The 25635-nt window shown below is 39.5% G+C and overlaps 1 protein-coding gene across 1 annotated transcript; it reads right to left on the bottom strand.

Annotated features, from left to right (window-relative positions):
• Window positions 1-4231: 4231 nt before the first annotated feature.
• LOC122212806 (putative vomeronasal receptor-like protein 4) lies at window positions 4232-18958 on the bottom strand. The gene is made up of 2 exons (XM_042926776.1): window positions 18169-18958; window positions 4232-4398 (listed from the first exon to the last, which is right to left on the bottom strand). The coding sequence occupies exons 1-2, from the start codon at window positions 18889-18891 to the stop codon at window positions 4360-4362; spliced, it is 762 nt and encodes a 253-aa protein (XP_042782710.1). The 5' UTR covers window positions 18892-18958; the 3' UTR covers window positions 4232-4359.
• Between the last annotated feature and the right edge of the window lie 6677 nt (window positions 18959-25635).

The raw sequence follows: 25635 nt of genomic DNA, 5'->3' as shown, positions 1-25635 counted from the left end.
CCGACCTCTGCATCTAAAACACCCAATTTGAATCCCACATGTGTGTCCCAAGTCCTTCAATGTTTCCTTTGTCAGAACAGAACCCACCATCATGGCCCCTCACACCACTCTCTGCTTACTGCACCTCCTCAAGCAGAGACAGGGAATTATCCAATGCCCCTGGCCTCCCTCCTCTCTGGTTATCTGGTATTCGTGTGATATTTGTTCTTCAAAGGCCTGGATCAGAAAAGAAACCTAAGTGTAGAAACATCCGCTTCCACGGCTTGTGTTTGAAGCCATGGCATCAGGGTCCATACTCAAGTTTAGCAACAACGTGTCTGGGACGTCTCAGGACAGAAATGCTTTATGCAGAAATACCTGAGTACAGACATACTGCTTCTCTTATCCTTTCTATCAGAATAGAGCTGACTTGATCAACTGACCTTGGGTTTGAGAAGTCACTGTGTGTGAATGTGCTCATGGGGACAGGCATGTTGTGATCAAGGTCATCTCCCTGTAGTTCACTTACACTTTCTCAGAGCCGTGGAGACACTGTCCACCATTAGGATGATGTTATGTGGCATAAAGCAGTGTTGACTGAGCCAATCTGCACATCACAATCACCCAGGGATTGTTCCTCGTCATTATTCTTATAATATCATTCTCAGTTATTCATTTAAAACTCATGTAAATTATAAACTTATGACATGACCCCACTTCTGGAGATGACCACACTTTTTGATGCTCTCCTTTTATGTCATCTTGTGTGGACGGAGGGCAGCACTCCTTGGACATTGCTTGGAAGTAAAAAGCATCCAGTAAGACCGCCACGTGCACAAAGAATCTCTCTAATTCATGGAGCTGAGCCTGTCTCCCTCCTCACTACTTGGCCTGTTCTTCTAAGGCCCCATTTCTCCAGGTGGGAACACCATTCCTTTATCTGGAGGATTTCATTCAATGACTACTCTGTGTTAAGGGCCTAGGTTTCCTCTACAACTTCCTCCCAGCTCCCCTGCTCATGTTCTGCCATGAGTTTCAGTACAAAGTCTTCAAAAAAATGGTCTGTCTCTTCTTTTATTGGATGGTGTTTGTTTCTTCTGAAGAGGGGGACTCCCAAAAGAGGAAGGCTTCACAGGTTACAGACCACAAGGACTTATGTTTGAAGTCAGTCCTGGGTGCAAAGGGACTCAGTTTTCCTGTGCTTTATTGGGATGTGGAGATTTTGGTCGAAAGTCCCAGTTAGCACAGTGTCCATGGTAACCATTGGTCCAGTGTCAAGCTAGAATAGAGGGCTTGGGGGTCACAGGGCTACCAGTGAAACTGATGTCCTGATAACTCAATTGCTCACTTTTGTGCTGGGTTGGAGGGCTCCTAGAGAGACACGATTGGGTCAGGCCAGTGTTCCAGTGACTTTTTTTGCCCAGTGCTAAGCAGAGTTGGAGGGCTTATGGTTTTAAGGCTCCCATTTGGCCAAAGGTCCAGTGGACACGTGGGTGCAGTGCTGAGCTGGGCTTGGAGGTTTCATAGACTAAAGCCAATTGGCAATCTCTGTGTTCAGTTGCCCTGAACTCTGCTTGATTAGAGTCGTGTTGTTCTCTTGTACAGCCTCGTGTCCAAGGACACATAGTGAGCTCATTCTCCCGGTGACTACATGATGTTGTGTAGAGCTGTGGTGGATGGCTCCAGTTACAAGGTCACATAGTGAGCCTCCTTTTCACCTGATTCCTTGGCCTAGGGAAGAACTGGTTTGGATGGCATGTAGTCTGAAGTTCTTGGCAAACCCAGTGTTCTTGAGACTTGATTGCCTTGTGCTTTGCTCTGTTGGAGTGCTCCAGATCCAAGGGCACGTGATAAGCCAACTAAACGGGACACTCTTTGGCCTAGTTCTGAGCCATTTGGAGGCCTCCAACTCCACAGGCAGGTGGTGATCCCAATGTCCACATCACTTCTTGGCCTAGTACAGAGCTGGGTTGAATGCCTGATGGTCTGAAGTCTCCTGGTAAGCCCAGTGTTTTGACGACTTGATCGCCCTGGCAGTCTGTTTGGAAGTCTCCATGTCCAAGGGTACACGGTGATCTCACCGACCAGATGACTCCATGGAATAGTGCAGAAGTAGGTTTTCAGGCTGCATGTTCCAGGGCATGTGTTGAGCATGTTGTCCAGGTGACACCTTGGCCTAGTTCAGAGCTGGGTTGTAGGAATCATGGTCTGATGGCTCTTGGAAAGCCTGGGGTTCTGGAGAATTTATCTCCCAGTGCTGTGCTCTATTGTGGGGCTCCAGATCCAAGGGCATGTGGTGACCCCACTCTCTAAGATACTCCTTGGCCTAGTACTGAGCTGTTTTGGAGTCCTCCAGGTCCAAGCGAAAATAGTGAGTCCACTGTCCAGGTCACATCTTGGCTTCATGGAGAGCTGAATTGAATGGTTCATAATCTGAAGGCTCATGGGAAACCTGGTATTCTGGAGGCTTGATTGTCCAGCGCTCTGCTCTTTTGGAGGACTCCAGGCCTAAGGGCACATGGTGAGCTCACTGACCAGGTGAGAACATAGCCTAGTGCAGACATGGCTTTTTGGGCTACAGGTACAATGACATGTGGTGAGTTCAGTGTCCAAGTGACTCCTTGGTCTAGTATATAGCTGGGTTGGAGAAATCATGGTCTGATGGGTCTTGGCAAGACCAGTATTCTGGAGACTTGATTGCAGTCTTCTCTTCTCAATTGGAATGCTTGTTTTCTGAAAGCACCTTGCAAATCTAGTGTCCCGAGCACTCAATTGTCCTCTATCCTGAGTTGAAGGTCCCATAGTTCAAGGGCCTCTAGTCAGCTTGGTTTCCAGGTGACTCTTTTGCCCAATACTGAGCTGGTATGCAGGACTCATGGTAGAGTGGCTCCTAACAAACCCGGTATTCTGGGGATTCGATTGTACTGTGATATTCTGGGTTGGAATGGTAGTGCTCGAATGGCTTCTGGTCACCCAAGTGTCTTGGGAATTTGTTTTCCCACCACTGAGCTGGATAAGACAGCTCATTGTTCTGTGTTACAAAGACCTCCACTGTGTCCAGTGTTGTGGTGACTCCTCCCAGTACTTTCTTGGGTCAAAAAAATCTCCTCTTTTCCAGGTGTCTGTGAGCATTGTCCACATTGTGAACATCTGGGTCAGCCTGATGTGCCAAGCATTTATATGCCCTGTGCTGAGTTGCAGGACTCCAAGGGGAGTAAGGTGTTCTGGGTTCTCTCAGGACATGGCCTTGGCTTTCCTGTGCTGACCCTTGTTTTGATCACAGAAGTTTGGGAGGGGCTCTCCCACCTGGCTGAAAATCCACTGTACTCTCTTTACTAGTGCCCCGACCCACTTGCCAAGTTGGAATGCATAGGTGAGTGGCCCAGCCAAACTTACAGTGGGAAATAGGTCCTGGAAACATGAGGTGTGGTTACACAGACCCTCAGAACTACATAAGGGTGTAAAGGTAAGAACAAACATGCATGTGGAATGCAGAGTGTCAGCAAGAGGCCTCACATTGGGGAGTAAGCACACATCTTGCCATCATCAGGGGCAGGGAACAGGACAGATAATTTGAGGAACAGCAGGAAGAGCTGTGGTGGCCTTGCCATCTCTTTCCTCAGTATGGCCTGAGCTGTTGCCTGCCTTTATTAAAGCGCTGGTTCATCATATTGCTCTCTTGTGACATCAAAACCATATCTGGCCAATCACCAGGATTCTCTTAGGTTGGCCTTGATCATGCAGCCAATCACCTGGCAGCTCAGCTAGCCAATAACAGATGGCTTTCTCATTAGCCCTCCTGACATCATTGCTTGGACACCATGTTTTAAAGGAAAACATGTTAACATTTCTTCATGGTGAAAATTAATATTTTGGATATATTTATAGTACATTCATGGTGATGTTGAAAGAGTCAACTGGAACAAAGCCAAACGTGTCACTCAGAATCACCATTCACTATAACACACCAATGTGAATCAATACATGGGTCATGAAACCCCATCAAAGGACACACATCAGTGGTTATGTGAACCCCAAGCAAAAGACACACACACAAAAGCAAACAGTGGACTGAAATAATGAGATTGTGGCAATCAGTGAGAAAGGGAAAATCTGAAAACAGGCAGAAAACACACATGATACACATGGGAAAAAGGGGTAAATGAACTGCGAAAACTTTTTTAGAAGAAAATGCAAACTAATAATATTGAATGACATCTTCAAAATCTTAAAGAATAAAAATGACCCTGCCAACACAGAATTCCACGTCTAGCAGAATTTTCTTTAATAAATGAAGACAAATAAATAAATTTCAGGCATATCAACACTGAGAGTGTCCGAGAATAGACTCACGCTACAAGAAAAGTCAATGGGAGTCCTTTAGGCCAACATACAATGGTACCAGATGAGCACTTGTATCTAGGAAAGAATGAGGTGGGTAGAAACAGTAATAGGAAATATGTCAGGCTTTCATCATCTCATTTAAAATTTTCCGCTATAAGATACTAGAAAGTTTAAGTAACTATAAAAGCAATATACTGTTGATCGTGTAGCAAATGTCAAGTAAAACATAGGACAAGAATGGAAGAGTGCTCAAAAACGGGAATGAATTTATTATTGTGTTGTGTATTGTTTGTATAGGGCAGATGGTAGCAGATTTAAGTATCAAGTTATAAGTCCTCAAGCACATACATTCTAATATTTATAGCAACACTATCAATAATAGATAATCTATGGAAAGAGCCCAAATGTCCATCAACTGATGAATGGATAAAGAAGATGTAGTGTAGGGGTGCCTGGGTGGCTCAGTCAGTTGAGTGTCCAACTTCGGCTCAGATCATGATCTCGCAGCTCGTGAGATCGAGCCCCATGTCAGGCTCTGTGCTGACAGCTTTCAGCCTGGATCCTGCTTCGGATTCTGTGTCTCCCTCTCTGTGTGCCCCTGACCCACTCGCATTCTGTCTCTGTATCTCTGAAAAATAAATAAACACTAAAAAAATTTAAAAATGAAGATGTGGTGTGTATACAATGGAATACTACTCAGCCATAAAAAAGAATTAAATCTTGTCATTGTCAATGACATGTATGGAACTAGAGTGTATTATGCTAAGTGAAATTAGTCAGAGAAAGACATATGTCATATGATTTCAATCATATGTGGTATTTAAGAAACACACCAGATGAACAAGGGGAAAAGAAGGAAAAATAACATAAAAACAGAGATGGAGCAAACCATAAGAGATCTTAAATACAGAGAACAAAACTGAGGGTTGCTGGAAGGGGAGGGAGTGGTTGGAGGAGTTAAATGGGTGATGGGCATTAAGAAGGGCACTTTAGAGAATGAGCATTGGGTGTCATATATAAGAGATGAATCACTAGCTTCTAGTCCCCAAACCAAGAATATACTGTAACTAACCTGAATTTAAAAAGAAAAAGAAAAGAAAAAGAAGACATGGGAAAAAAAGGGAAGTATGCCTAGGATGGAGTCTTTGCCTCAACAGTCAGGAAAAATAAGTGCTGGTCTTCATTTGCACCAACCAAGGGTTTGTATTTTAGCAAGTAATTTTTCCTCCTAGCTTCAGTTTGTCCATCCATACAATGAGGAGATGGTCTACAAGGTTCCGTCCCACAATAAGAATACATGATCACAAGAAAGTTGTCCCACCAACAGTCATTTGCAAGCAACTACAAGGACAAAACCAGAGGCCTCAATGGGCAGTATCCCATTGATACACATTGAAAAGGTGGCAAGCATCTGCCATGACACACTGGAGGGAGTAGAATAGAGGCCCAAACAGACCACAGGGAGAGAGACAGGAAATGAGAATGTGGCTATGCAGCTGCATCTTGAGAGAAGACAGGGTGGGTGATTACCCACCAGCAGAGGGAGCTTATAGGTAAAACCTCTCCCTTCCCTTTCCCCTGGTTGTGTCCAAATTTCCTTTTGAGTTTCCTCTTCTCTGGGAAGGTTTCTTTGACAACCAGGTCCACGTGTGTTCTCAGAGTGCCCTGGGTTTTCTTCTGCCAGAGCGTGGAGACCACAGCACGGCAACTGCCTGCCAGCTACTTGTTTCTTCTACTGCACTTTCAGGAGTTCCTTGAAGACAGGGATGATTTTCTCTTTATTGCTAGCACCAGAGACAGGACCTGCCACACCACTGACTCCTTCCTTGTTTTGCATACACTCATCAAGCACTTGCTATCTCCTACCACTGTATTAACAATATAGACACAAGAGGGGCGAGAGGAGCACAGCTGGTCTTTGACTTCATGGAGCATGATTTACTGGTACATGTTATAAAGGGGAACAGGGACAGGTCCACAGAGGAAGTGATGCATGGTTGGGGAAGGGTACTTGGAAGACCAAAGAGAAAAAGTCTCTTTGGCTAGAGGAAAAGAGAATGCATCTGGAAGAGAGAGGGGAACATACTGAGACTGGAAGACCAAAGTCAACTTTTTGGCCTTATCTCAGGACAACACGTAGATACTAAAGAGTTTTATGCATTAGGGCCCTGGCGGTCACCATTCGCCAAGACGTCAACAGGGCCAGTCTTTTCAAACAATCATGACTAACAGCCACCTCACCTCACAGCTAGATGCTGCTTTAAATCTCTCCCACCCCTTTTCTTTGTGACTTAACACACCCCATGTGTGCCCCATCATCGTTCCAGACAACAGGTTCCTCTGTGCTTTAATTCAGTTATCTCAAACTTTTGAATGTACACTTATTAGAAAAACACTATTGGCCACACATCCTGAATCACACAACCATTGTAAGCTATATTCATGTTCAACTGTGTTTTTATACACAGCATAATACTCACATGACCACGATTTAAGATGTGGGGAAAGTGGCTGCAGTTAGAAGTTACTTTATCTGCACAGAGGAATGACTCTCCTTCTCTGAGCCTAACTCCCATTTGTGAGCTGGCATGGGCATCGCTAAGGAGACAACCTGCAGCTGTGCCACTTACTAAAATCCATTTTCTACTCATAAAATAACTCGTATCAAAATAATAAAAAATAAACTCCAATTACAAAGAGTACACAAAATATCATGGTACTGGTATAAAAATAAGTCCATGGAACAATGGAGGAGAATGGAGAGAATAGAAATGAACCCATATACACATAGTTAATGAATTTACAACAAAGGAGCCAAGGACACACGATGAGGAAAGGACAGTCTCTTCAATTAATGGTGCTGGAAGAACAAACAGGCACATGAAAAAAATTAACCTGTGACCCTTTCTTCAACCACATGAAAAAGTCACTTTAATATGTGTTAAGGAGTGAAACATAAGACTTGAAACCATAAAACTGCCACAATAAAACATAGGTGAAAAGCAGCTTGACATCAGTCTTTGTGGTGAATTTTTTGGGGGGTCAGGATTTGACCCCAAAAGTAAAGGAAATAAATGTAAAAATAATCAAGTGGTACTACATCTAACTACAAAGTTCTGCACACCAAAATAAACCATCAATTAAAATGAAAAGAAACCTATTGAAAGAGAGAAAATACTTTCAAATCATAATATGAAAAAGGGACTAGCATATAAAATATAAAAATAAAACAACTTACACAACTCAATAGCAAAACAATAATCCATCCAATGAAAACATGGAAAGTGCTGAAACACTAATTATCAGGAAAATAACAATCTGCCCCACAAAGAGCTATCACCTCCCACCTGTCACAACGGCTTTCACCACAAAAGACAAGAAATAACAAGTGTTGGCAAGATTGTTGAGAAACAGTATTAATAGGATTCAAAATCAAAGAAAGCTGGATTAAAATCCAAATAGATTAAATTTAAAACATCTATTCTTCAGTCTGTTTAGGAAACAGAAATATCATTATAACATATTTACTAAATATGTTTGGCTTACATTTAAGAAAACGAAAACAAGGGGCGCCTGGGTGGCGCAGTCGGTTAAGCGTCCGACTTCAGCCAGGTCACGATCTCGCGGTCCGTGAGTTCGAGCCCCGCGTCAGGCTCTGGGCTGATGGCTCGGAGCCTGGAGCCTGTTTCCGATTCTGTGTCTCCCTCTCTCTCTGCCCCTCCCCCGTTCATGCTCTGTCTCTCTCTGTCCCAAAAATAAATAAAAAAAAAAAAAAAAAAGAAAACGAAAACAAAACAAACACAAACAAATAAGCAAAAACAAATAAACCACGATTTCCTGGGCTAGGTTTAAATAAGGGAAGGGTTGTAATAATAAATCAGGTGACCTGGGTGGAAAACCTCATCATCGTTTACTTAAATGACGATCCATGGGTGCCTAGCATTGACAACAACATAGGATTATATGCAAAGAAACTGACATCTCTTTTACATGAAACTGTTATTTGAATTATATGGAAATGTAGGCATTCGAATCCTTATAACAAAATTTTTGAAGTGTTTGTAAATCCCTTTTATTTGAATGGTTGCAAATTGAAACGAAATAGCCACATTGTTGAGTATCGTAACGTTACCAATGGTCCATTGTGAACAATTGGCTTCAGAACGCTGGTGGGTACTAAGCATTTTGTATTTATAATTCAGTTGAGTCTGACATGCTCTAAGTAGGGAATTTGATGTTGACCAGATATATAAGGAACCACTGGCGGCACGGAAGGCACAGAAGAACCCCTTTCTGAAGGTCATCAAAACCTAACAGAATCATGACAGTTCTATAATGTGTCTGTCTATGGTGGGTAGACATGAAATCCTACAAAACCTATCTAAGTTAGTGTTAGGCTTTATTCAAGGAACACTCCATTTTATTATTTTTTATTTTTTATTTTTTTTATTTTATTTTTTTTTATACACATTTTGTTTTTATTTTTTAATATATGAAATTTACTGTCAAATTGGTTTCCATACAACACCCAGTGCTCATCCCAAAAGGTGCCCTCCTCAATACCCATCACCCACCCTGCCCTCCCTCCCACCCTGCCCTCCCTCCCACCCCCCATCAACCCTCAGTTTGTTCTCAGTTTTTAACAGTCTCTAATGCTTTGGCTCTCTCCCACTCTAACCTCTTTTTTTTTTTTTCCTTCCCCTCCCCCATGGGTTTCTGTTATGTTTCTCAGGATCCACATAAGAGTGAAACCATATGGTATCTGTCTTTCTCTGTATGGCTTATTTCACTTAGCATCACACTCTCCAGTTCCATCCATGTTGCTACAAAAGGCCATATTTCATTTTTTCTCATTGCCACGTAGTATTCCATTGTGTATATAAACCACAATTTCTTTATCCATTCATCAGTTGATGGACATTTAGGCTCTTTCCATAATTTGGCTATTGTTGAGAGTGCCGCTATAAACATTGGGGTACAGGTGCCCCTATGCATCAGTACTCCTGTATCCCTTGGATAAATTCCTAGCAGTGCTATTGCTGGGTCATAGGGTAGGTCTATTTTTAATTTTCTGAGGAACCTCCACACTGCTTTCCAGAGCGGCTGCACCAATTTGCATTCCCACCAACAGTGCAAGAGGGTTCCCGTTTCTCCACATCCTCTCCAGCATCTATAGTCTCCTGATTTCTTCATTTTGGCCACTCTGACTGGCGTGAGGTGGTATCTGAGTGTGGTTTTGATTTGTATTTCCCTGATAAGGAGCGACGTTGAACATCTTTTCATGTGCCTGTTGGCCATCCGGATGTCTTCTTTAGAGAAGTGTCTATTCATGTTTTCTGCCCATTTCTTCACTGGGTTATTTGTTTTTCGGGTGTGGAGTTTGATGAGCTCTTTATAGATTTTGGATACTAGCCCTTTGTCCGATGTGTCATTTGCAAATATCTTTTCCCATTCCGTTGGTTGCCTTTTAGTTTTGTTGGTTGTTTCCTTTGCTGTGCAGAAGCTTTTTATCTTCATAAGGTCCCAGTAATTCACTTTTGCTTTTAATTCCCTTGCCTTTGGGGATGTGCCGAGTAAGAGATTGCTACGGCTGAGGTCAGAGAGGTCTTTTCCTGCTTTCTCCTCTAAGGTTTTGATGGTTTCCTGTCTCACATTCAGGTCCTTTATCCATTTTGAGTTTATTTTTGTGAATGGTGTGAGAAAGTGGTCTAGTTTCAACCTTCTGCATGTTGCTGTCCAGTTCTCCCAGCACCATTTGTTAAAGAGACTGTCTTTTTTCCATTGGATGTTCTTTCCTGCTTTGTCAAAGATGAGTTGGCCATACGTTTGTGGGTCTAGTTCTGGGGTTTCTATTCTATTCCATTGGTCTATGTGTCTGTTTTTATGCCAATACCATGCTGTCTTGATGATGACAGCTTTGTAGTAGAGGCTAAAGTCTGGGATTGTGATGCCTCCTGCTTTGGTCTTCTTCTTCAAAATTACTTTGGCTATTCGGGGCCTTTTGTGGTTCCATATGAATTTTAGGATTGCTTGTTCTAGTTTCGAGAAGAATGCTGGTGCAATTTTGATTGGGATTGCATTGAATGTGTAGATAGCTTTGGGTAGTATTGACATTTTGACAATATTTATTCTTCCAATCCATGAGCAGGGAATGTCTTTCCATTTCTTTATATCTTCTTCAATTACCTGCATAAGCTTTCTATAGTTTTCAGCATACAGATCTTTTACATCTTTGGTTAGATTTATTCCTAGGTATTTTATGCTTCTTGGTGCAATTGTGAATGGGATCAGTTTCTTCATTTGTCTTTCTGTTGCTTCATTGTTAGTGTATAAGAATGCAACTGATTTCTGTACATTGATTTTGTATCCTGCAACTTTGCTGAATTCATGTATCAGTTCTAGCAGACTTTTGGTGGAGTCTATCGGATTTTCCATGTATAATATCATGTCATCTGCAAAAAGCGAAAGCTTGACTTCATCTTTGCCAATTTGGATGCCTTTGATTTCCTTTTGTTGTCTGATTGCTGATGCTAGAACTTCCAGCACTATATTGAACAGCAGCGGTGACAGTGGGCATCCCTGTCGTGTTCCTGATCTCAGGGAAAAAGCTCTCAGTTTTTCCCCGTTGAGGATGATGTTAGCTGTGGGCTTTTCATAAATGGCCTTTATGATCTTTAAGTATGTTCCTTCTATCCCGACTTTCTCAAGGGTTTTTATTAAGAAAGGGTGCTGGATTTTGTCAAAGGCCTTTTCTGCATCGATTGACAGGATCATATGGTTCTTCTCTTTTTTTTTGTTAATGTGATGTATCACGTTGATCGATTTGCGAATGTTGAACCAGCCCTGCATCCCAGGAATGAATCCCACTTGATCATGGTGAATAATTCTTTTTATATGCTGTTGAATTCGATTTGCTAGTATCTGATTAAGAATTTTTGCATCCATATTCATCAGGGATATTGGCCTGTAGTTCTCTTTTTTTACTGGGTCTCTGTCTGGTTTAGGAATCAAAGTAATACTGGCTTCATAGAATGAGTCTGGAAGTTTTCCTTCCCTTTCTATTTCTTGGAATAGCTTGAGAAGGATAGGTATTATCTCTGCTTTAAATGTCTGGTAGAACTCCCCTGGGAAGCCATCTGGTCCTGGACTCTTATTTGTTGGGAGATTTTTGATAACCGATTCAATTTCTTCGCTGGTTATGGGTCTGTTCAAGCTTTCTATTTCCTCCTGATTGAGTTTTGGAAGAGTGTGGGTGTTTAGAAATTTGTCCATTTCTTCCAGGTTGTCCAATTTGCTGGCATATAATTTTTCATAGTATTCCCTGATAATTGTTTGTATCTCTGAGGGATTGGTTGTAATCATTCCATTTTCATTCATGATTTTATCTATTTGGGTCATCTCCCTTTTCTTTTTGAGAAGCCTGGCTAGAGGTTTGTCAATTTTGTTTATTTTTTCAAAAAACCAACTCTTGGTTTCGTTGATCTGCTCTACAGTTTTTTTAGATTCTATATTGTTTATTTCTGCTCTGATCTTTATGATTTCTCTTCTTCTGCTGGGTTTAGGCTGCCTTTGCTGTTCTGCTTCTATTTCCTTTAGGTGTGCTGTTAGATTTTGTATTTGGGATTTTTCTTGTTTCTTGAGATAGGCCTGGATTGCAATGTATTTTCCTCTCAGGACTGCCTTCGCTGCGTCCCAAAGCGTTTGGATTGTTGTATTTTCATTTTCGTTTGTTTCCATATATGTTTTAATTTCTTCTCTAATTGCCTGGTTGACCCACTCATTCGTTAGTAGGGTGTTCTTTAACCTCCATGCTTTTGGAGGTTTTCCAGACTTTTTCCTGTGGTTGATTTCAAGCTTCATAGCATTGTGGTCTGAAAGTATGCATGGTATAATTTCAATTCTTGTAAACTTATGAAGGGCTGTTTTGTGACCCAGTATATGATCTATCTTGGAGAATGTTCCATGTGCACTCGAGAAGAAAGTATATTCTGTTGCTTTGGGATGCAGAGTTCTAAATATATCTGTCAAGTCCATCTGATCCAATGTATCATTCAGGGCCCTTGTTTCTTTATTGACTGTGTGTCTAGATGATCTATCCATTTCTGTAAGTGGGGTGTTAAAGTCCCCTGCAATGACCACATTCTTATCAATAAGGTTGCTTATGTTTATGAGTAATTGTTTTATATATCTGGGGGCTCGGGTATTTGGCGCATAGACATTTATAATAGTTAGCTCTTCCTGGTGGATAGACCCTGTGATTATTATATAATGCCCTTCTTCATCTCTTGTTACAGCCTTTAATTTAAAGTCTAGTTTGTCTGATATAAGTATGGCTACTCCAGCTTTCTTTTGGCTTCCAGGAGCATGATAAATAGTTCTCCATCCCCTCACTCTCAATCTAAAGGTGTCCTCAGATCTAAAATGAGTCTCTTGTAGACAGCAAATAGATGGGTCTTGTTTTTTTATCCATTCTGATACCCTATGTCTTTTAGTTGGCGCATTTAATCCATTTACATTCAGTGTTATTATAGAAAGATATGGGTTTAGAGTCATTGTGATGTCTGTATGTTTTATGCTTGTAGTGATGTCTCTGGTACTTTGTCTCACAGGATCCCCCTTAGGATCTCTTGTAGGGCTGGTTTCGTGGTGACAAATTCCTTCAGTTTTTGTTTGTTTGGGAAGACCTTTATCTCTCCTTCTATTCTAAATGACACACTTGCTGGATAAAGGATTCTCGGCTGCATATTTTTTCTGTTTAGCACACTGTAGATATCGTGCCAAGCCTTTCTGGCCTGCCAAGTTTCAAAGGAGAGATCAGTCACGAGTCTTATAGGTCTCCCTTTATATGTGAGGGCACGTTTATCCCTTGCTGCTTTCAGAATTTTCTCTTTATCCTTGTATTTTGCCAGTTTCACTATGATATGTCCTGCAGAAGATCGATTCAAGTTACGTCTGAAGGGAGTTCTCTGTGCCTCTTGGATTTCAATGCCTTTTTCCTTCCCCAGTTCAGGGAAGTTCTCAGCTATAATTTGTTCAAGTACCCCTTCAGCACCCTTCCCTCTCTCTTCCTCCTCTGGGATACCAATTATGCGTATATTATTTTTTTTTAGTGTATCACTTAGTTCTCTAATTTTCCCCTCATACTCCTGGATTTTTTTATCTCTCTTTCTTTCAGCTTCCTCTTTCTCCATAACTTTATCTTCTAGTTCACCTATTCTCTCCTCTGCCTCTTCAAGCCGAGCCATCGTGGATTCCATTTTGTTTTGCAATTCGTTTAAAGCGTTTTTCAACTCCTCGTGACTGTTCCTTAGTCCCTCGATCTTTGTGGCAAGAGATTCTCTGCTGTCCTGTATACTGTTTTCAAGCCCAGCGATTAATTTTATGACTATTATTCTAAATTCACTTTCTGTTATATTATTTAAATCCTTTTTGATCAGTTCATTAGCTGTTGTTATTTCCTGGAGATTCTTCTGAGGGGAATTCTTCCGTTTGGTCATTTTGGAGAGTCCCTGGCGTGGTGAGGACCTGCAGTGCACTTCCCCTGTGCTGTGGTGTATAACTGGAGTTAGTGGGCGGGGCCGCAGTCCGACCCGATGTCTGCCCCCAGCCCACTGCTGGGGCCACAGTCAGACTGGTGTGTGCCTTCTCTTCCCCTCTCCTAGGGGCGGGATTCACTGTGGGGTGGCGTGGCCCGTCTGGGCTACTTGCACACTGCCAGGCTTGTGGTGCTGGGGATCTGGCGTATTAGCTGGGGTGGGTAGGCAAGTTGCACGGGGGCTGGAGGGGCAGGCTTAGCTCGCTTCTCCTTAGGTGATCCACTTCAGGAGGAGCCCTGTGGCAGCGGGAGGGAGTCAGATCCGCTGCCGGAGGTTTGGCTCCGCAGAAGCACAGAGTTGGGTGTTTGCGCGGAGCGAGCAAGTTCCCTGGCAGGAACTGGTTCCCTTTGGGATTTTGGCTGGGGGATGGGCGGGGGAGATGGCGCTGGCGCCTTTGTTCCCCGCCAAGCTGAGCTCTGCCGTCCGGGGGCTCAGCAGCTCTCCCTCCCTTTGTCCTCCAGCCTTCCCGCTTTCCAAGCAGAGCTGTTAACTTATGACCTCCCAGACGCTAAGTCGCGCTTGCTGTCGGAACACAGTCCGTCCGGCCCCTCCGCTTTTGCCAGCCAGACTCGGGGGCTCTGCTTGGCCGGCGAGCCGCCCCTCCACCCCGGCTCCCTCCCGCCAGTCCGTGGAGCGCGCACCGCCTCGCCGCCCTTCCTACCCTCTTCCGTGGGCCTCTAGTCTGCGCTTGACTCCGGAGACTCCCCTCTGCTAATCCTCTGGCGGTTTTCTGGGTTCTTTAGGCAGGTGTAGGTGGAATCTAAGTGATCGGCAGGACGCGCTGTGAGCCCCGCGTCCTCCTACGCCGCCATCTTCCGGAACCGAAATTCTCAGTTTATGTAAAGAGTTGATTTCCCTGAAGATATCCTAAAGCATCGGAGAAGCCTTCAGCAGCAACACAGTTTTCAACAAGTTGCTCCAGGAGTTTGTGGGCAGCGAGACATCCAAGAGCCGGGGAACCCAGTCCAGATGTTACCCTACAGCAGCACGCGGGGGATGCATTTACTGTCTCATTGCAGAGCGCCTGCCCCGGAGTGCAGCCGGCGTCCCCCCGCGCGCCCGGCGACCGCTCCGCTCCCGCAGCCGCTTCAGCCGCTGCCGCCGCCGCTGGCTCCGGGCGCGGAACAAGAGCAACACTCCATTTTATAACATGCTAAATTTATTTGCTTTTTTATGGTTTTGTGTTTTCTTTTTCATGTTTATGTGTCATGTATGTGTTGGTGTGTTACTAGTGTTACTGCATGTGTTGATGTTTTACTAGTAGAATTAAAATATATTGCTTTATCAATTGATCAATAGCAAGATTGGTCATTGATACATATCTTTTTAAAACCCATAACTGTTTCAAAGCACATAGCAAGGACCTTTTTTGACAGTTCACTGCAAAGTGAATTCTGTTACATACTTCAGTGACATTAAAGGGAAGTTACCTTAACAGCATTCTGTGCTTGTGGCCGAAATTGTCCACTACAGCTAAAATTGTTTCATTAATCACCATGTAACTTATTTTAATATTTTATTTTAATTCCAGTTAATTAACTTACAGTGTACTATAATTTCAGGTGTAAGTATGATGATTCCACAACTACATATATAACCTACAGCTAATGACAAGTGCACTCTGATCCCCATCATCCATTTAACCCATCCTCCCCACCTCCCCTCTGATAACTATCTGTGAGTTCTCTTGTAGGTAAGAATCTGTTTCTTGGTTCTCCTCTCTCTTTTTCTTTCTTTGTTCATTTGGTTTGTTTCTTAAATTCCCCATATGAGTGAAATCATGTGGTATATGTCTTTCTATGAGTTATTTTGCTAAGCATAATAAACTCTTGCTCCATCTATGGCTTACAAATGGCAAGATTTTGTTGATTTTATGTCTGAGTAATATTCCAGTGGGTGTGTGGGGGGTATTTTTTTGTGTGTGTATGTTTGTAATCATTCAATGGAAATCTTGGCTGATTTCATAATTCAGGTATTTGTAGATGACTGTGTTAAAATTGGGGTACTTATAAATATTGAGGTATATGCACCCCTTTGTATCAGCATTTGTTTACCCTTTGGGTAAATACCCAGTAGTTCAATTGCTGGGTATAGGGCAGTTTTATATATTTACTTTTTGAGAAACCTCTGTACTATTTTCAAATGTGCTACACCAATTTCTATTCCCACCAATAGGGCAAAAACGGTTCTTCATCCTTCATATCCTCACCAACATATGATGTTTCTTGTGTTGTTGATTTTAGTCATTCTGACAACTGTGACATGGGAATTCTTTTGGTTTTGTTCATATTCCCTTGGTTATCAGTGATGTTGAGCATCTTTTCATGTGTCTGTCTATAGACAAAGTCATTTATACGTCAAAAGTATTAATCAAAATAAAAAGACAACTCTTCATCCAGATCCTTGCTGACCACAAGGAGTTCAAACCTGTTTGGTACTCCAACTTGCCCTCAGGATGATTGGTACAAAAAGGAAACAAAGTGACTGGATAACCACTTTGATATGTCCCAAATTTTATAAGGGAATTAGAAAGGGTGAAAGACACCATTGACTAAGGTATTGAGTAAAAGGGAGAAGAAATTACATGTCACACAATAAAGATATTGGCAATATGTTTAAAATAGTTAAGTAAAGGCAGGAAAAATAGGAAATCAAAGTAATGTGGAAAGAGTAAGAAACTATACAATAGTCAAATATATTAAAAAGGAGCCTAATATAATTACATCTTGAAAAATAAAATGACACAATTTAGAACACAATATTTTTGTTAAATATTACATTAGTTTGAGGTGATTTGAAAAATAATAAACTAGAATATTGAGCAAAAATATTGCAGCCAAGGACATTAAAGTAAGATCATTTATAGAGAATAGAATTGTTGGGGTGCCTGGGTGGCTCAGTTGGTTGAACATCTAACTTCAGCTCAGGTCATGATCTCGGGCTCATAGGTTTGAGCCCCACGTCAGGCTTTGTGCTGACAGTGCGAAGCCTGCTTCAGATTCTCTGTCTCTGTCTCTTTTTCTCTCTTGCCCCTCCGCTGCTTGTGCTCACTCTCTCTCCCTCGCTCTCAATAATAAATAAACAGTAAAAAAAAAATTAAAAAAAGAGAGAGAATACAATTGTCACAACAGATAAATGAAGATCAGAATGGGAAGAATTAACAAACATTTAATAGTTTCACTAGAGTATACAAAATAATCAAGTAAAATTAAAGAAATGATGATTAATAGAGTTCTAATTTCAGGGGCGCCTGGATGGCTCAGTTGGTTAAGTGTCTGACTCTTGATTTCAACTCAGATCAGAATCTCACAATTCAAGGGTTCAAGCCCTGCATCATGATCTGCGTTGACAATACGGAGCCTGCTTGGGATGCTCTCTCCCCACTCTCTGCCGGCCCCACCCTGCCCCGTGTTCTCTCTCACTCAAAAATTAAATTGAGTTAAAAAGTAAAAATAAATAAATTTCTAATTTTAAACCTAGGCATGATGTTACAAAACAGAAATGCCGTGTAATAAAATGAGAGAAATAAAATAGAAAAAACTACAGAGGTGAGAGTACAATCTCTGCCGCCTTAACAGAAGCCAGAACTCAGAAAACACAGAGAAATAAGTAGAAAGTGCAGAGAGAAACTGTTGCTCAATTAAAATTAGTTGTGTAGCTAAATGTCTTGAAGTAAGAAGTGTAATTGAATTTAAGAATATTGCATTATCAATAGGGAACACTAACATTGAACTAAAGTATAATAGTAGTGCTTAGGGTACAATTTCCTGTATAAAGAGAAAATTTTCCTTAAGGGAGTTTGAGAAATAAAATGAAAGATAAAGGAACTTGTAAACACATGGGAATATCGAATCTTTCTTGATACTAAACTAGCAACTGGACTGTCCTTGCCATCACAGGTTTCAAAAATATTTAGAAAAAGTAAAATATACTTTTAAATTACATTTAAATTCAAATTAAATTTTAAATGTTATATAAATAAATACTCTATCATTTGAATAAAATAAAAACAATCATTTTTTCAATAACTATTTCATGAATAAGCAGTTATAACTTGATTATAATTTTCCAACACTTTTGAAACACATTTTTTTACTTTTTTATCAGAACCTGTTATTACCAATGCACTGACAGCGGCATATACATTGGGCACAAGCTTCTGGAAATCCAGGGTGACAGGGTCATATATCCATAACAGACTTGAGGAGGAGATGATGACATCCACCCAGTAAATGACACAGCAACTCACCAACAACAGGATGGTCTTGGTAGCCCTTGTCTCTGAGGAGACTCTTGAAGACAGGCTGGTGCTGTGAAGGTTCTGACACTGCCTCTGAGGCCTGGACAAGAGAATGACCATGTATGCACTTGAGAGCAGCATGACTCCTATAAAGGAAACATCTCTGGATAATAAAAAAAAAGTGAAAAACTCTTTCCTGATGATGGCGTTTATGTGAGAAAATGAGCAGTATTTACTGACATGCTGTAGATTGCTCTGGGTCACATTAGAAGCAGCAGTAAACAAGAGGCAGTTACTATTTAGAGACAAACTAAGAAACCATAAGATGATAAAAGCACAGAAGATGTACTTTGTGCACTTATGTTTAAACCTGGCCAACCAGAAGGTGCTGGGGCTGATGATGAAGGCCTGGAGGATGGTAAGGAGGCAGGTGTTGCTCACGGAGATTCTTTGTGACACTGTGATCATGAAGAATAAAGCCTTACTTTTGAAATCATTCAGAAAGTTCAGAACTTCAAACAGGTCTGTAGACAACAGAAACCGTTCAGTGAAGAGTTTCATTATGTGGACAAGGGCCAAGAGACAGATGATCATGTCAGAAGATTTAGGCCTGTAATCCAGAAGGAGTGTGAAGATATGGAAAAGAAGGAAGAAGGTGGTGACAAATATTACAATACCAACTTGTAAAAATAGTCCTATCTTAATAGTCATATAAATGGAAGATGTCATCATCACAGTGGCCAAGAAAATATATACTTTTTTTGTATCTTAAAGAATTAGACCTTACATCATCAATGCCATTCACCATCAACCCAACACAATTTTTATTTCACCCAATCAATCATTAAACCTATGTCATAAAAGTCTTAGAAATACAGTATCAAAAGTTTTTGTATACCAATTCTAAGTGTAGGCATATATTATACACATTCATATCTATGTAGTATCTATCTATGTATCTGTCATCTATAATATATGTATTATCTAAATAGGGAGAAAGAGAGAAGGAAATATAGGAAGGAGAGAGAGATATCTCATATAGATATTCATGCAAGGATAATGTACACATTCCCTATACTCTTCATGCCAGGATAATGTACCATTCCCTATACTCTTTTTTAGAAAGTTTGCTTTCCTGTTCTGCCTTATACTGTCTCATATCTAGCATTAAGAATGCCAATATCTATATAAAGTATGCATAGGTGTTTGTATAGTTGAAGTGATATACATTTTATACTAACAGGGAAAGAATTACCAAACAAATAATTGCAAAAATGTAATGCCCAGGTGAGTTTTCCTTCACATACCATGAAACTTTCACAATTTCTCTTCTTCATACTTCCACATTTAGATACCATTGTGACTACATTTGGCTTATTCTGATAACTCAGCATAATCTCAACTTAAAATCACATACTTATTAATCATCCTTCTATCTACGACATTAATTCTCATTGTCACATGGCCTTTTGTAGCAAAGTGGATGGAACTGGAGAGTGTGATGCTAAGTGAAATAAGCCATACAGAGAAAGACAGATACCATATGGTTTCACTCTTGTGTGGATCCTGAGAAACGTAACAGAAACCCATGGGGGAGGGGAAGGAAAAAAAAAAAAGAGGTTAGAGTGGGAGACAGCCAAAGCATAAGAGACTGTTAAAAACTGAGAACAAACTGAGGGTTGATGGGGGGTGGGAGGGAGGGCAGGGTGGGTGATGGGTATTGAGGAGGGCACCTTTGGGGATGAGCACTGGGTGTTGTATGGAAACCAATTTGACAGTAAATTTCATATATTAAAAAATAAAAAAAAATAAATAAAAAATAAATAAAAAAAATTCTCATTGTCACACAACCTAATGTATTTATATCAGGGATATGAGGATTTGGATATAGGCATCCCAGGGGGTAGAAATATTCTTTTATTACAAATCATATTAACAAAATTTATTCAACATGAACATGGATCATTACTTTTTTTTCATTCACAATGATTCCTTCTATAATTTCTTTTTATATCAGTAAAAAATTGCTGATTGCCAGCTCTAAATTTTCAAGAGGACAAGAAGACAACACACAATTTTCCAATTTATGACATCCACAAATTTGTGTCAAAATGCTTATATGGATATCTATTCTGGGAATTTTATTTAATAAAAGGATATACTCTCATTCCATTAAAAATTCTTCAATAGGGGAGCCTGGGTGTCTGAATCGGTTAAGGGTTTGACTATTGACTTCAGCTCAATTCATGATCTCATTGTCATAAAATTGATCCCTGTGTCAACCTCTGCACTGACAGCTCAGAAGCTACTTAGTATTTTCTCTGTACCTCTCTCTCTGCAGATCCCACACCCTCAAAATAAATAAACAATTTCAAAAATGGTCCCATAAAAATGCTTATATTCATACCTCATCAGAACATTTCCAATATCAAAATCTTTATAAAATGCCAATGAACAGTTTTGCAATTATTTTCTCATGTTATTTGCCCTGTATGCAGTCATAATTATTTTACGCAATTAATGTGATCCAAGGCTTGAAATATTTAGCTGTAGTACTTATTCTATTTGTTCTTCTCTTGAAAGGAAAGAGTGCTACGTTTTGTCTTCAATGAAGAAATTTTTAGAGTAAGTGCTCTTGACTGGAACTCAGAATGTCTTTGCTGAAGTAAAACATTGCTCTTAATCACCTGATATATTTGTTTTTTATGAAGTGATTGTGCATTTGATTAAATGTCTGTAACTATTTTTCCAAAATTTTATTACCTTTTATTATCTAAAGAAAATTTACCTTCAATATCATAAAGAAAGAAACAAACAAAAAACTACAATAGTACAATAGTTGCTACAAACATATATCTGTACCCACAGAACACTTGGGGTCTGCTGTCACCCTAAGGACTAGGATGATATTTGCTTAAAGGCACAATTATATACAAATCTGGGGGATCACAGTCGAGTCTCACTAAAACATTAGCATGTTGGCCACTAACATAAAGGTGTAATTATTTAAGAAGTGTATATTTGAATCATTTAAAGATATACGACATATATCCCAAGCCATGTCCTAAAAAGTTATAGTAAAATACATTCAATAAAATGACATGGAAAAATATTAATATTTTATTCTACCAGCTTATGGTATATATGTCTGGCCTCCTCTAATTCATGTCTGCTTTCTGTAAATGTCTATCACATACTGAAGGCATACTCCTGGTGAACAAATAAATAATGTTTTTTTTCTTCATCCGGTGACACTCTTGATAATTTTTGTATGAGCCTGAACAAGAAAGTACTATGTTCTTCATAGATCTGAGTCGGGGAATAAAGTGTTAGATATTAAGTTAAATTTCATTATCAATCAGTGATGAATAATTATTTTAGTAGATGTATATCCCAACTATTGCCTACACATATCACATGTAAATATACAAGTATTTCATAGTGGTCCATAAAAGTCATCGCCACTTTTCTGAGTTTCAATTTCTGCATCATGTGCTTATATTCAGCAAATCTGGCAACCCTACTAAGGAAAAATCATGGAATAGGGAAAATGTAGACTATATCTTGAGAAATGAGATATAAAAATGTAGATTTCATAGAATGGTGAATAGGTAAAGGGGAACATGGACCTGGCTCAAATGTTGAAAACTTATAAACCTAAATACGCATCTCAGCACTCTGTCTAAGAGACAACAAGTTTGGTGCTGAAGGTGCAAAACCTGAATTGTGCCAGAAGACAGATGATGCATATGAAGTTCCTTCTAATTTGTATGCTGTCACTTGAGGGCACTTTCAATTTTTAAGGCCAAATTATGTATCATTATACCCATACATAATAGTGGATAAATGTCACCATTAAACAAACCTGGCACAAACACTCATCATAAGGTTTTTTTTTTTTTTTGGAATGAAATAAAATGTCTGAAAACTTAAGGGGTAATGAAAAAGAATTCATTTATAAAAACACAAGTTATATTTCTCAGTAGATTTTATGTTATAAAGAGGAAATAAGTATGAAAAAATGTATTTCCTCAGTGGTATAGAAAATGCATTGAGAGTTGTATTCAATATATCTTATATTTACACAGTTCTTTCCAGACTTGTCCACACACAATATATCGTCAAAATGACGAAGCACATCCTACCTTCTATTTTATTATTGTATTAGTCTATAACATCATATCCCCAACTAATTTTACTATATTCTATTAAAAATTGCAATACATATGACTAGTTATTGATAGCATAAAGTCATTATGAGAATTGCAAGTGAAAAGGTGCAAGTAAGTTGGTTGGTTCAGTGGTGATAGTGGCACCATGAGAAACGGAGTTGGCAATTTCAAAAAGAAAAAAAAAACACTACAAAGATGAGTTCCATGAAAATGTTTTTGGAAAAATGTGTCAATACCAAAATATTATGTATTTTAGTCACCAGATACCTTTGAATAACTGAAAAGCATCTGAAATTAGTACAGAACTAAGAGGAAAACAATGATTGCTGACAAAGATATCTTTCTTTTAAGGCATTTAATTTTCAGAAATACTGGGGAAAAGCATAGTGAGAAAAAGTGAAAAGTATTCAAATTTAAATGGAATATCAGGAAAACACAAATATTATTCTATATATCTATAAGTTTATACTCTAATAACATTACTTAAATTCACCTTTAATCTGGAAACATAAACTGATGGTACTTATAGTTCAATAAAAGACTGAAACTATGCGAAGAGAATTCTAATACTTTAACACACACACACACACACACACACACACACACACACAATCCTGCCTCATCTCACCTCCCATCTGACTCTTGAACACTCACTATTAATGAAGCTTAGAAACAATCACCTACACGAATGAGACTTTAGAGTCAGATTGTGGGAAATGGGACTACAAAAAGAGGTTATAGGTAATGGTTGTCCTCAGCTCATCTCCCCAGTGCCCACGTGTGTCACGTCACCTGTCGAAGCAGGGCATGCCTAACTTTGGGGTTTTTAGGAAGTACGGACACAACAGGGAAAACTGAAATTGTCTAATTCCTGGGGAATAGTGAGAAACACCTGGGTTTCAAACTTTTCTACAACATAAGTTCATTTCTCTAGGTAGCCTTTCTAGGAGTTTTGTGGTCTCAATATCTGTCAAAAAACCCAAAGTCTTTGCATAACATGAACTTCAAATGAGCAGAATACCATGTCATATTGCCCAGTGTATCTCTGATGATTCAAGAGTGTTCAGAAGACTTCACACGTGTTCTAAATTAGTCTCAGGATCACAGCTAAGTGATATCATTTGGGAATGAATAGTGTCTCCTCCACTTCACTTGGGTGCAGTAATGATTTTTTAAAGTTTATTTGAGATATAGAGAGTGTTGAGGCGGTGGGCGAGAGGAAGATAGAGAATCCTAAGCAGTCTGCATTGTCAGCAGAGAGAACCTGGTGCAAGGCTCAATCTCACAAACAACGAGATCATGACCAAAGCTGAAATCAAGAGACTCTTAACAAATTGTGCCATCCCACCTCCCTCGAAGTTATCATTTGTAGAGGGAAGTCAGTAGCATTACAGAGCATCTGCATGGTGTGAAAATTGTAACCTGTCTTCTCACAATCTAATCCTCCACCAGCTTGGCCAGATGCACTTAGTAAACATAAAAAGTGAATCTACATTCAAGCATCACTTAAGGTTGAGATGTACACTCTCCTAGCCACAATGTCTCATTTGACTTAGAATTGTAGTCTCCTGCGGTGGTGTATTCTGTCACTCCCAATCCTTTTCCTCAGTTGTTTCTTTTTCTAAGTTTCTTTATTTCACACACGCTGCACCAAGGAAACAATTCTAGAGACTTATAGAATGTTTGCTTTAATAATACCCATCCACAGCAAATTTTTATTGTTAAATTTAACCTTAATCCTTACAATGATTGTTGTTTTTGTGGTCCATTTTCTTTATCAAGCAACTAATCCGGTATTTGATTAATGACTTCTTCTTTTATAAACCAATACCAATTATACATCAGTATGATTCCAACTATAAGACTTTCTGGAAAAAGTGAAAGCGCAGAGAAAATAATAACATGAATGGTTGCAAAAATAGAGAGGGAGGAGTATTTATAAAAGAGAGGACTTTTTGGACAATGAGAATACTCTGTGTCATTCTATAATGGTACGTACAACTCAACATACCATGTTTTCAAAGACAAAAGAAATGTGCAACCCCAAGAATGAACAATAATGCAAGCTATGGATTTTGGTTGATTGTTAATGTGTCAGTGTAGGTTTATCTATTGTAAATAATGTTCTACTCTGGTAGAGTATGTTGATTCTGGAGGAAGCCATGCATGTGTGGAAGTATAAAGTATATTGAAATTCTCCATACCTTATTCTCATTTTTCTTTGAATAAAAATCACTGTTGGCACATAGTCTTTAAAAATGTAAGATTTATTTCACCATGACAATGAAGAGTGGTCTCCATCTACAACCCTTGCTACCTAAGCAGGTACCAGGCAATAAATAACAGACTCAGCATTTCCTGTTTTTCAAATTTTAAAAAAATCAACCTTCTAAAACACTAAAATAAAATAATACAATTTAAATCAAGAGGTTGTTCTTTGAAAAAACAATCATAAATGAAAAACTACAGCCAGTCTCAAAACATTTAATTGAGAAGACTCAAATAAATAAAATCAGCAATAAAGAAACTAAACTGACAGAAGAAACACAGAAATGAGAAGAATTATAAAATAATATAGAAAGACATTACATGGTAACAACTCAACAAACAAGAAGGAACAGATAAATTCCTGGAAATAGACAGTTTGAACATTCTATTATAATGAAATTGAATCAGTAGCCAAAACACATGCACACAAATCAAATCAAAATCCACAATCTAATGGCTTCACAGGTGAATTCTATCAACTATTTAAAGACGCATTAACAACTATTCTCAAAGTAACCAAAACAGAAGATAAAGAAAAACTTTCAAATCGATTATAAAGGCCACTACTACGCAGATATCAAAAACCAGACAAAGAAACTAAAATATAAAATAACAAAAACTATAGGCCAATGACTCTGATGAATATAGATGCAGAAATTCCTCAACAAATTTTACCAAACAATATTCAATATTAAATTTTAGAAATCATTATCCATCCTCCACTGTGATTTTTTTGTAGTGATGCATGGGTGGTTGAAAATTCACAATTAAAACTACTTGATAAATGCCATCAAAACAATGCAGGGTAAAACCCATAGGATCCTCCCTGTAGGTGCAGAGAAAGCATTTGACAAACTACAGCATTCATTCATTATAATAAGGCTCAGAAAGCGGTTTTTGAAAGAACATATCTCAATATTAAAGGTTCAAATATGGGGAAAACATGCTAAAATCATATTCAATAGTGAAAAAATGAAAACCCTTCCTGTAAGATCAGGAGGGAAAAACAAATACCCACTTTCAACACCTTTGTTCA

This window comes from Panthera leo, assembly GCF_018350215.1.
Source record: "Panthera leo isolate Ple1 chromosome F3 unlocalized genomic scaffold, P.leo_Ple1_pat1.1 chrF3_random_Un_scaffold_30, whole genome shotgun sequence".
Taxonomy (NCBI): domain Eukaryota; kingdom Metazoa; phylum Chordata; class Mammalia; order Carnivora; family Felidae; genus Panthera; species Panthera leo.
The sequence above is the reverse complement of the archived record's forward strand: the minus strand, read 5'-3'. Positions and strand labels throughout refer to the sequence as shown.